A 12,002-nucleotide genomic window follows, 5' to 3' on the forward strand; every position below is an offset into this window, starting at 1 on the left:
TATTTATACGCGTACCCATATGTAAAATCCAACTTGTCCGGTTAAATACTCCCCTGAATTGCATTAACTACGGCCTCTCCAACGAATTAATTCTCATTATTTCTTCTTTAACCGACTTTTTGACCAGGAATCACATCTTGTTACTACCCCAGATATTAATCTGGGGACTAACGGGAGTATTTTCTTCCACGAACCACAAGGCCCATTTTCTACTTAGTGGACCTAGTTTCCGATCCCGGATCGAACCACACCTTCTATTCCACCTATCATGTGTTGGCTCTCAATGTGCGGGCACCAGTTATATAAACGTTGCAAGGATTTTAATCTGAGCCTTTTAAGTATAAATGAACTCGTAACCATCCTATCTCCGACAAAAGAATGCGGGGTTTTCCAGGTCCTGTCCTGTGAAGACGGGACAAAGATACCGCAGAAAATGAACTCTCTACCCACCGTCTCCCTAGAAGCCCATTCACTTAACCTACCTAGGTTGCGAATACCGACGTCGCCATGCTTGTACCCAAATAGCTAGAGTCCAAACTGAGTTCTTCTAATCCAGGTATTCTCGAATGTTTGCCAAGTTGAAGATTGCAGTAACGCCATACTGAGCAGTCTCATTCGTAAGAATCCAGGGTGCTTCTTCTCCACTCGTCAAGTGCTCAGGAGGAGAAGCTTTCATGACACGCCACTCATGAGTCTCATCGTATCCATCAGTTTGGAAGAATTGATCCCATGCAGCCTTTCCTAGTTGGTTGCTTTTTAGTTCCACTGCTGCTATGGCTGTCAGGGTTGAGTGACTCTGTTTCCACATCCCAGGCCCATCTGGGAACTTGAAGCCAAATTCCTTGAGCTGGATCTCCGGGCCTCCATTGTATGCTCTGCAATAGGGCAGCCATATCTTCAGGAAGCTTTCCACTACTGCGGGGTACTTGTCACTGGTGTAGTCCAGTAACTCGGTGAAAATTTGCGGGAACCCAAACAGCATAGACAAGTGTGAGATGGCGTACTCTGGAGTCGGAGGAGGGCATTCGCGAACTTCGGCTGTCATCGGATTCAGCAATACAGCATTGTTCCCTATGCCATGTGACAGCCCGGAAAGGCCATCCAACATCTTCAATAGAAGATCTCTAGAGCGTTCCCATCCTTTCGTTCGCCTTTCCCAAGCAGTAAGCCAAGAAGCGGCCATAGGCCCACAGTCAAGGCCAATATTTGCCATGGCAAATCCTTCAGGAATGTCTGCATGGAGCTGCACCTTGCGATGCGAGTCAAGTCCCAAAAGAGCATTCTGACATTGCTGAAGCTCTGAAATCAAATCTCCGGTGCGCTCGTCACCCGTGAGATAGTAGTAGATGCGCCTGTAGAGAACATTGGATATTCGAAGCTGCTTTGAGCTATCACTGAAATGCTGAACTCCGTGGCGGGTTCCAAAACCTTTGAACCTCCCCGAGTGGTAAACGTCGACCTCGGATGTATGCTTCGTCATGGCTGCGGCCATTTTGAACACGTCTGCTCTGCCGGTATGGAGAAAGTAGAGCCAGAGCCAAAGATCGGTCGACAGCTCCGAGTTATCCCAAGCATAGCCGCCGACGTCATATCTCCAGGCATGTCGATACGGGTCGTACGAATGTTGGACATCCCCATAATCCCAGAATCCATACCATCGGTGCTGGTCGACTTGCCCACGGTAGTAGTTGAATAGCAAGTCGAGATTTTTCTCGATAGCCAACTCCTTCTCCGTTGGAGAGTAGCCAATGTTTCGAAAGTCCGGAGCCCAGCACCCATGAAAAACTCCGGTCGAGTGCATATACTCTGGTGTAGCAACCAATCGAGGGGGGTCTCTAACCAAGAATGAGAAGTGACTCAATTCTTGGTTGGATGGTGTAGCCATAAAAGGCCTGACGAACAGCTCGTTGGATCTGGCAATACCATTCGCAGTGGCAAACCCAGGTTCGTAGTCCTCATAAGTCACATCAAGTGCTTCCAGTTGTTTGCTGTAGGAGTCCAATCCGAGTCCATCGTGGTAGGGTGATGTGTCGAGAGGTTCAGCAAGAGGAGAATAAAACCACATGGTAATGGCCCCTTCAGCCTTCGTCAAGTCGGACAAGTCTATCTGGGTAGGGTAGCGTTCCCAAAAGTCGGGCATGCCAATCGCCAAGCCGCCATCCCTGGCTGAGCCAATGTAAGCGGTTCCATCGGCTCTGCTACCTCCAGTGACCTTTACCCAGGAGCAGCCACTTTTGGTTCGCTTCTTGATGGTGTACCCATCGGATGACAATTGAGAAATGGAATAGTTGCTCCAGGAAGGAATAGTTGCCAGACCTCTTGAAAGGTCAGTTTTCTCCCATTCGTGTTCATCTAGCCCCACTGGCCTGCCTGCTGTTTGGTCAAGTCTGTTTTGAACAGTTGGTCCAAATCGTAGGCCCGAAAGGCCTTGAACCTCTTCCTTCAGGATGCCTCCGTCTGAGCCTCCTAGACGAATGTGTCTATTGTAGAGCTCGGCGTCTTGCAACGGAACTGAGAATCGAATGCCCAATGACGTTAACGGTTCTTCGCATTCCAGATCATGAATGAAGGAGTGGGAAATTCTCAGCGTTGAGGCGTCGGAGTGCACGTAGACTCTTGCGTCAAAAGGCAGATGTTTCTGACCACCAGAAATAACACTCCCGGAAATTTTGACAACAATCCTGTCGGTGGTGACATTTTCAACTCTCACATCTGTGACATTTGTGGAGTACTCCTTCTTGTCAATGGAGGCGACAATTGTTGCGCCTGAGCAGACGCAGTGGCCGTTCAGTGACAAGTTGTCAAATAAGAAGGAGCTCCCTGGAGATGAGAAGTTTAGTTTTAGGCCCAGCTTTGTTGATACACAAATATTCGTGGAGCTCTCGTCGACAACAAGGCCTTCTCTTTTCTCTGGACTGGGGACACCCTTGACTGAATAAGTGTCGCAGTAGCTAATGTCCCCGGCGACAGAGTGTGCAGTCCACTTCAGGGAACCATCAGGCCAAAATGCAATCTCGCGGGAGTCCAACGGGTATGTACGGACTTTCCCCTCGATGACAAAGGCCTGGCCTGGTTGATAGAGGCCCTTTAGCCACGGCATGCCAAAGGAGACTTCATTCGACAGAGCCTCGTGGTCTTTTGGTGCCACTAGCCACTTCAGATTTCCAGTAGACATTGTAGTTTGAAATGACAGGCTGACAGGGTTTGGTGCTGATGAAGGGGGTCTTGTGACAGTACAGGATGTAGTCGAATCTCGAACTAACGGGTAACTAACGATGACTTGAGCGTAGTGAATGGTGATTTGAGGGACAATTTAGCCTCTGGGTAAAAGGCGAACAGTAGATACAGAAGAATTACCCCACGTTTCTGGACTTGCTCACATGCTTGCAGAATTATGGCCAGATATCCCACTGATAACAACTACCAACAAATGCCGAACCCTAGTAATTTGGATGATCACTACTACTTTGGGCGTGCGGAGATCCGTCTAAACGCGGGGGAAGCAAGATTTCCCCGGAATCGCTTAAGCAGAATGGCGTGGATAGCACAACATTGCGGCCGTTGGTTGGTATTGTTGGAATTTTCCACAAATGTGCTGATCCTTCTCTCCAATTCCTCAAGCACGTCCGGGAATACGGCACAGAGGATGCGCAGAGGTCGGTGTCAACTTGACCGATTCGCCGATGGACGCAACAGGAGGTACAGAAGTCTCAATGTCTATTTGTGTACGAAAAATATATTAAGGTGCCAAGCATCGTCGAACTGTTGAAGAAAACAAAGCAGACAGGAAGTACAGGGATACGCTTAGTCTACTGCCAAACGACACAATTTTGTCACAATGGTCCAACACCAGGAAGACACAAACGACCCGAAGTCCATCAACGTGCTACCCGAGAAGGATGAGGAGCACTACATCTCTCCCGATGACATCTTGAAGGGTGCCCAACAAGCGACAGATGCAGAGCACAACATGAAGCTGATCGAAGGCATCCGCAAGTACCCCAAGGCATGCCTCTGGTCTCTCTTGTTTTCGTCGGCTCTCATCATGGAGGGCTTCGACAAAGCCTTCATTACTGCATTCTTTGCCTTCCCGCCTTTCCAGGAGAGATACGGCAAACTCCAGAAGACGGGCGAATACGAGATACCAGCCCCCCTTCAGGCCGCTGTATCAAACGGCGTCAGTACAGGCCAAATCCTCGGCTTACTGCTCAATGGATTTCTGGCAGATCGGTTCGGATACCGCTTGGTGATGGAGGGCTGCCTGTTTCTCATGGTGTGCTTCATCTTCCTGCAGTTCTTTGCCACCAGCATCTACATGTACATGGGCGCTGGCATTCTGCTCGGCGTTCCCTGGGGCGTGTTCCAGACATTGACGACTACATACGCCGCCGAGGTCTGTCCCAACGTGCTTCGACCTTATCTCACCATGCTCGTTTCCCTCTGCTGGAGCATCGGGTACCTTGTTGGCACTGCAACGTTGCGAGGTTTCCTCTCCATGGAAGGCGAATATGCGTACCGAATTCCCTTTGCTCTCCAGTGGATTCTTCCGATTCCTCTGGCCATCGGTATTTATTTCGCCCCAGAATCTCCTTGGTGGCTGGCCCGAAAGGGTCGCACCGCAGATGCCGAAAAGTCGCTGAGGAGACTTCAATCGAAGGACGTCGCCGAAGAGGAAATCGCCAATACCATGTCTATGATGGTTTACACGGTCAAGATTGAAAACGAAATGAACACATCCAGTTCCTATTTGGATCTGTTCAAGGGCGTCAACCTTCGACGAACCGAAATCACCGTCCTGACCTATGTCATCCAAGAGATCTGCGCCCCCCTCGTGTCTTATGTTGTTTACTTCTTGCAACAGGCGGGCGTCCCCACGTCGTCTGCGTTTGATTTCGGAATGGGCCAATATTCACTGGCTATCGTGGGTGTTTTTATTGCCTGGTATCTTTCTCCTAAAGTGGGACGACGAACACTACTCCTAAGTGGCACCGGTTTCATGGCCGCGACGACGTTTCTTATCGGCTTCTTGGGAATTCCAGATACCACCAAGCAAACCAGGTTCGCCTATGCCATTGGCAGCATCCTCTTGGTGGAGTACTTTGTATTCTTCATCACTATTGGGCCGATCATCTACACCATTGTCACTGAGATTCCCTCCAACTACCTGCGCACAAAGAGCGTCGTGATTGCCAGGGCCACTTACAATGTCGGCGTACTGGTTTACGGCCAACTTGTTCCACGCATGATTCAGAAAGCGTACTGGAACTGGGGCGCCAAGTCGGGTTTCTTCTATGGCACTTGGATGGTTGTAGGCCTTACCTGGGCCTACTTCCGCGTCCCCGAGACCAAGAACCGCACCTTTGCTGAGATTGATATTATGTTCAAGGAAGAGGTCAGGGCACGCGATTTCAGCAAGGTGAAGGTCAATCTTGCCACGCAGTCGGTTGTTGAGGAGTGATGTTCTTGTTGTGTGCAGTCGTATCAGTACATGGTCTACATCCTTGGCTTGTAAACTTGGAACTCAAGGGAACATGTCTTTATAATAACACCATGGATAAGCTGCCATGGACTGAGTTCAATAGCAATACTGATAAATAATTCAAGACATGTCTGTTTCCAAATGCATCCGAGGGCTGCATTGAAGGTTAGCGGAATAGCACAGGTCCAGAAGTTCCTTCTATTGGATTCACAGTTCATCCTAACATCTCAAGGAACTAGAGTAATGACTCTGTAATTCTCAATCTCCAGTAGCTCATGACTCGCACATCCCCAATTGTCTAATACGTACCGTTGGGGGAACTCGGGAAAAAGAACCCCGAGATCTGCAGCCGCTATCACGCTTGAGGTAACCCCCTCTTTCATTGACGAGAATCATTGGTGGAGTGTTCAAATCCGTCTCCAGCTTCGGCCGAGTAATCCCCATGATCTGCAAAGAAATCGAGACGTTAATTGGGCCCGTTTTCTTAAGTTGCAGAAGAGTATCTAATTGGTTAGAGATGCTCTTCCCCGCAGTCTCTGCGTTGTTCGTCACCCCATCGTCACCCCCACTGTCCCATTCCAATCCCCGAGATCGCGGGCAGTCAAATCGGCAATTTAACCACGCAGTCGGAACTTTCGGGGCTTCTATTTACATCACTTCCGGTCTTCCGTCTCGAACTGGACAGCTTCATTTCAGGAGCAATTATCCCGGCTATACAGGGTCGGGTTTCACAAGTCTAACACACACAAAACCACTCTGCTCTTCATCATGGCCGAAATCGCAACTCCCAGCCCCAGGAAGAGGTACGCCCTCGTGGGCACTGGAGGCCGTGCAATGTTCTTCTACTCAGCCATTGCAAAAGACTATTCAAAGACATCGTGTATAGTCGGCTTCTGCGACACAAACCAGACCCGTATGAATTATGCCAACTCCAAGATGGAAGCGTTGGGCCATGGCGCCGTGCCTACGTTTCTTGCCGCCGATTTTGATAAGATGATCAAGGAGACAAAGCCGGATGAGGTTATTGTCACGACCATCGACCGTACGCACAACATCTACATTGTGCGTGCTCTTGAACTGGGCTGTAATGTCATCACGGAGAAGCCCATGACGATTGATGCTCCACGCTGCATCGAGATCTTTGACGCCGTGGAGCGGACAGGCAACAAAGTCCGTGTAACCTTCAACTACCGCTATGCACCGCACAACACAAAAGTCTTCGAGGTGTTGCGATCTGGCGCCATTGGCAAAGTGACCAGTGTGCACTTCGAGTGGTTGCTAAACACAGCCCATGGCGCGGACTACTTTAGGCGCTGGCATCGCGACAAGCGCAACTCGGGCTCGTTGATGGTGCACAAGTCTACTCACCATTTTGACTTGATCAACTTTTGGCTACAGACTCGACCAGCGACTGTCTACGCGCAGGGTGACCTGAAATTCTACGGCCGCGAGAACGCAGAATCTCGCGGAGAAACCAAGTTCTACACCCGCGCACACGGTAGTGAGGTGGCAAAGACAGACCCGTTCGCCCTGCATTTGGAGGACTACCCGCAGCTCAAGGCCATGTACCTGGATGCCGAACACGAAGACGCCTACTACCGCGACCAGAGTGTATTCGGCGACGGCATCAGCATCGAGGACACAATGAATCTGCTCGTGAGGTATCAGAACGGCGCAGTAATGACATACTCGCTCACCGCGTACGCGCCCTGGGAAGGCTTCCACGTGAATTTCAACGGAACGGGCGGCAGACTGGAATTGGAGGTGGTCGAAAACAGCTATGTCAACTCGGGTGGTGACCAGGCAGGTGAGGGCTCTGCAGATGCAATCTCCCTTGTCTTGAAGCCGCTTTTCCAGAAGCCGCAGAATATCGACATCGATGCCGGTACTGGCGCCCATGGCGGGGGTGACGATGTGCTGTTAAGGGACTTGTTTGGTGAGCCTGTCAGTGATGAGTTTATGCGAGCTGCAAGTCATGTCGACGGCGCGCTGTCTATCCTCACAGGTATTGCGGCGAATAAGTCCATCGCCACAGGCCAGGTTGTGAACGTGAAAGATATCTTGCCTATGCTGTAATATTGGTTAGGACCTTTCGTCACCAGTTGTAATGTTGGTCAGTCAAGGATGTATCTAACTCGAGCTACATTAATGGAGAGAATGAATCAAATAGATCTGTGGTACTAATCCGGCACACAACTACATGTTGACAAGAATATAATTCATCTCTTGCGTTGAAGAATCAGGCACCTCAGTGAAAACCAGAGGTTTGTCACTCCATCTTTCTGTCAAGGATTTACCCTCAATCATTCTGCCACCATTTGCCGCAGTTGCAATAGCAAATATACTCGTAGCAAAAATCATTTCATGACCAGCCTCGAGACCCTTAACAATATTGCGGTCGACGACTGGGATCGCAGTTCTTGGATAGGCTAAGTTCGTATTGGTGTCTGGCTGCAAACCCTTTGAACTTATGGAACTCCATGGGGATGTTGCTTGAAGTGGTGTTGCTGAAATTCCACTGCATCCCGCAGCTGAGTGGATCAGAACAGAGTCCCGATTTTCGAAGATTCCTTCTGTATCCATGTTGAAATCCTTCATCCGGGGAAGTTTGGTGCCGTCTTTTGTGCAGCACAATGGCGACGCAAAACCACCTTCAATGGTATGCAAAGTGCGCAATGAGCTGTGGATGCGGATTCGATGGACGCGAACATGCCAGTCTGGCCATCTATTCGTCGGTGGAATGAGCATCGTCTCAACTTCAACCTGCCGGTCACTCCAAGGATACCAACGCACGGAGGCGGCGATAATTGAGACTATGCCGTCCTTCCCTTTCAGGCTCACCTGAGGGAATGTTGCTTCCGAGCACTTCCACTTGACAGCCCAAGTCTCTGCTCCATCACGACTCAGGGCCAGCGTGCAATCAGGAGCCATTTGCTGGATCAATGGACCCGTGGGAACGGAAAAGGGAAAAGCAGATGAGTACTCAAACTTGCAGTATTTGGCTTGCGATGCCTTCATCGGCCAGGCGACAAACTGGGCCGGGGACAGAAAGAAGTGGTGGTTGCCAAGCGGGTGATTGCTGATGATTTGTTTTGGTGCAGGGACAAGTGTGGGCTGGAATAATGATGGGTATGGCTGTTCTTCAGCTGTCCAGAACTCATCTGACTGCCCCAGCGACACTATGATGAGGGTTTTCATGCACCAATATGGCGACTGTGGTGAATTGTAGTCCTCGCACATAAACATGTTGCTAAGTATGGTTAGTCTTACTGAAGAGAATCGAGTATAAATGGTATAGTGAGGAAATCTTACGGATACAGCCAGCCTATGTTCATAGTGCCGTCCGTGTAGAAGATGTTTTCCGAGTTCTTGGCCCACCAGTGTAGATGGCGGAATAGGAAGCCTTTGACCCAACCAGGTTCCGATAAAGGGAAGGGCATGTCGGGAACCTTGGCGACAGCCAAAGCTGCAAAGAAGGCACCGCATGCAAACCTGTAGGTCAGAGATCGACCGAATGGAATTGCGGAGCCTGTAAATCACTGCTTCAGCTGTGCTTCAAGGTTTGATTAGATCAGGTTGGCAGTCAAACTTACCAGCTGCGTCAAAGTATCTCCAAATACTGGCTCCAAAGTCTCTCGCCTGTTGCTGATACTTGACCACTCGCTCAGGATCGATATCTCTGGCATATTTAGTGTAGAGAAGCTGGCTAAATTGAATAGCAAAGCTTCCGGAGTAGTAATCGACTTGGCGCCCAGGTCCAATGGCATCTCTTCTCCCTGTCCGTTCATACTCCGTTGCTTGTCGATCTTCCTGTTCGGCACTCAACCATGGGCCGTCACCTGACCATCCATCCTCAAGATAGAATGAATCCAATATGGCAAAGTCAGATTCCATCACAGTGGAAACTTCTTGTAGGGGAACGCCGCAAACGCGAACGAGGGCCAGGTTTGCAAAGACTCGAAACCACCGCCAGTTGGTGTCGGGCATGGCCTTGCCGTTCATACCAAGCAGCCAAGACTTGATATTGTGCTGTGTTTTCTCATCTTGACTGTGGAAGAATGTCTCAGGTGCAGATAACAGGGCAAAGGATATAATTTCGGCCTCTACCATGCGTTGGTCCATTTGACCGACGGCTCCCCAGTATTCGAAGTGCTCCGGATCTGTGCCGTTGCAGATGCCTGCGATCCATGGTTCAACCAGCTTCCGGATCCTGCTCGAGGGACCATCATCTGACTGAGGGCTTGCAGTTGAGCTCAGCGACGACAGGAGGGCACCGACAGCCCACAGCGGGCGCGCAAAGCCTTCCAAGTCGGCTGCTGGTTCATCGAAATGAGCGCCCGAAGCAACGGGAAGGCGAATCCGCGCTCGGCCGGGAGAAAAGTAGGGGCATAGAGGCTCCAAAAGCGAGATGGCTGCCGAAACCAAGTCATCTCTGGTTTGGAATGGATTATCGGAAAACCCTTTTAATTGAGGCATCTTGACGGTTGATGGCGAAGGAATAGACAGAGCGTGGTGGACGCCGTATCGACAGGAGAACTTACTACGCCTATTATCCCTGAAGACACGAATACGTTGCAGTCGGGGGATTTTCGGGCATGGAAGACGGCTCGTAATTCAATATCCAATCAGATGCATATCGAACCACTTCCTGAGAGATAGCTGCAAAAGAACACACGACGCTGGGCATCGGAGATCTACAACCCGATCTCCTCACATTCCAGCCGGGCATCGGGAGAGTTGTCGGCCGGCCTGCCCGGGACCTCCATGCATCTAGCCAAAATAGGAAAACCCGTCGCTGTCGGAGGATTCGCGAAGTCGCTGATGCGCTGCAGGTATTTGTAACGACGAAAAAGAGCTGAAAGTGACTCGTATTTATTTGTCTCGGTGCCGCGTGAGTATTCCCTGGCTAAAAACACTCTCGGATGAGCTGCCCGACCAACAGTGCCATGGTCAGTATGTGTCAAGACAGTCCCACTGAAGATGCCGCCATCGCGGGCCAGGCCACGAATGGCACTCACACAAATGGCGCGGTCTTGAAGGCGCAACCACTCGGCCGGCGTCTACAAGAGCTATTTGAGGAGAATATCACGGCCAAGATAATCAGAACAGCAATCAATTCTCTGCAAAACAACGTAAGACTCCTCTCAGACACCATCCTATAGTGAACCATCTAACATCAACAGTACCCCATAACCGAGTACCCAGAATATGTTCCGCAGACCGGGTCGGCCGCAGGAAAATACATATGCCGGGAAGCAGACTTTTGGACCTGCGGCTTCTTCCCAGGATCCATTTACAGCCTCTTGGAACGCTTTATCAAGTATCCAAACGCGGCGCCCGGCGGAACGAACAAGGCCGTCGTGGCTAAGCAGCTGGAGCAACTTGGCGCCTTGTGGTCCGAGCCTATTCATGGCATGGCGACTCGCACCGACACACACGACATGTCATTTATGGTTCAACCCTCAATGAGACAACGGTGGGAGCTTTTGAATGATGCCGAAGCGCTTTCTTCGGTCGTGACAGCAGCTCGGAGCCTGTATACTCGCTACAACCCGACAGTTGGCGCAATTCGATCCTGGGATCGCCTCACTCAAAAGGATGTAAACATCACATCACTTGAAACCGACTTCTTGGTCATCATTGACTCAATGTGCAACCTGGACCTCTTGTACTATGCAGCCGCTCACACAGGCCAGTCCGAGTTGTCTGAGTGCGCCACTCAGCATGCACGAACTCTCATGCGCACGCTTCTGCGAGCAGAGACTGGGAAGTATGGGACCCGCGAAGGTTACGATGGCCCTCTTTTCAGTACAGCTCATGTGAGCAACTTTGACCCTGCTACCGGCGACCTGAAAGAGATCCGAACTGGTCAGGGTTTTGCCAATGACTCAACTTGGGCCCGTGGCCAGGCCTGGTCTATTCTTGGCTATGCCCAGACGTACCAATGGACCGGACAGAAAGACTTCCTGGACGCTTCGTGTGGATTGGCAGAATACTTTATGCTTCGACTTGAGATGTTGCCAAGCTGTTTCGAGAGACCTGTAGCCACCGCGGCTTCAAACGGCACGGCGGAGCCTCGAAGTACTTGTGGACGTTTTGTCCCTCCATGGGACTTCGATGCGCCTTTTGACGAGACAAACCCCCTGCGGGACTCATCTGCAGGGATAATTGCAGCCAACAGCATGTTGGTGCTGTCACAGTGCTTAGGAGCATGCGGCGAGCATGAGCTAAGCCAGCGCTACCTCAATGCAGCCATCAGTCTTGTAGAAGATGCCCTCAAGTTTTCTCTGGCTGATGAAAAGGCGAAACTCACGCTTCAAGGGAGTGCTGTCTCGGTGGAGGATGTACAGCCTGGTCGAACGTTTGAAGCGCTGCTAAAGAATGCTACGGCAAACCACAATGCTGGAGATCATTGCAGGTACTGGGATCATGGTCTTGTTTACGGCGACTACTATTTGATTGAATTTGGTAATCGCCTTTTACGAATGGGTCTGGTTTGATTTAGGGATAGACTGGAAGATAG

At 50.5% G+C, this 12,002-nt stretch overlaps 6 protein-coding genes across 6 annotated transcripts; 3 read left to right on the forward strand and 3 right to left on the reverse strand.

Moving 5' to 3' along the window:
* Positions 1-547: 547 nt before the first annotated feature.
* BGZ61DRAFT_367818 (uncharacterized protein) lies at positions 548-3,175 on the reverse strand (the record flags this gene model as incomplete). Its single annotated transcript, XM_046241830.1, has 1 exon — positions 548-3,175. One exon carries the CDS (start codon positions 3,173-3,175, stop codon positions 548-550), a length of 2,628 nt encoding a protein of 875 aa, XP_046096740.1.
* Positions 3,176-3,838: 663 nt separating this feature from the next.
* BGZ61DRAFT_562476 (general substrate transporter) lies at positions 3,839-5,458 on the forward strand (the record flags this gene model as incomplete). The annotated part of the gene is made up of 1 exon (XM_046255852.1): positions 3,839-5,458. One exon carries the CDS (start codon positions 3,839-3,841, stop codon positions 5,456-5,458), a length of 1,620 nt encoding a protein of 539 aa, XP_046096741.1.
* Positions 5,459-6,109: 651 nt separating this feature from the next.
* BGZ61DRAFT_462817 (uncharacterized protein) lies at positions 6,110-7,656 on the forward strand. Its single transcript, XM_046247348.1, has one exon. The coding sequence runs from the start codon at positions 6,248-6,250 to the stop codon at positions 7,553-7,555; it is 1,308 nt and encodes a 435-aa protein (XP_046096742.1). The 5' UTR covers positions 6,110-6,247; the 3' UTR covers positions 7,556-7,656.
* A 10-nt stretch (positions 7,657-7,666) lies between these two features.
* On the reverse strand, positions 7,667-9,481 carry BGZ61DRAFT_562477 (uncharacterized protein; the record flags this gene model as incomplete). The annotated part of the gene is made up of 3 exons (XM_046255853.1): positions 7,667-8,744; positions 8,792-9,008; positions 9,073-9,481. 3 exons carry the CDS (start codon positions 9,479-9,481, stop codon positions 7,676-7,678), a joined length of 1,695 nt encoding a protein of 564 aa, XP_046096743.1. The 3' UTR covers positions 7,667-7,675.
* An 18-nt stretch (positions 9,482-9,499) lies between these two features.
* Positions 9,500-9,955, reverse strand: BGZ61DRAFT_322232 (uncharacterized protein; the record flags this gene model as incomplete). The annotated part of the gene is made up of 1 exon (XM_046238953.1): positions 9,500-9,955. A coding segment is annotated over one exon (456 nt), but the record flags the coding sequence as incomplete, so codon positions are not given.
* A 479-nt stretch (positions 9,956-10,434) lies between these two features.
* Positions 10,435-11,979, forward strand: BGZ61DRAFT_485062 (unsaturated glucuronyl hydrolase; the record flags this gene model as incomplete). Its single annotated transcript, XM_046249672.1, has 2 exons — positions 10,435-10,611; positions 10,663-11,979. The coding sequence occupies 2 exons, from the start codon at positions 10,435-10,437 to the stop codon at positions 11,977-11,979; spliced, it is 1,494 nt and encodes a 497-aa protein (XP_046096745.1).
* Between the last annotated feature and the right edge of the window lie 23 nt (positions 11,980-12,002).

This window comes from Ilyonectria robusta (genome assembly GCF_021365365.1).
Source record: "Ilyonectria robusta strain PMI_751 chromosome Unknown BGZ61scaffold_33, whole genome shotgun sequence".
Classification (NCBI taxonomy): domain Eukaryota; kingdom Fungi; phylum Ascomycota; class Sordariomycetes; order Hypocreales; family Nectriaceae; genus Ilyonectria; species Ilyonectria robusta.

Coding starts and splice junctions, on each gene's coding strand:
- BGZ61DRAFT_462817 (XM_046247348.1), top strand. CDS start 6,248: ATGGCCGAAATCGCAACTCCCAGCCCCAGGAAGAGGTACGCCCTCGTG.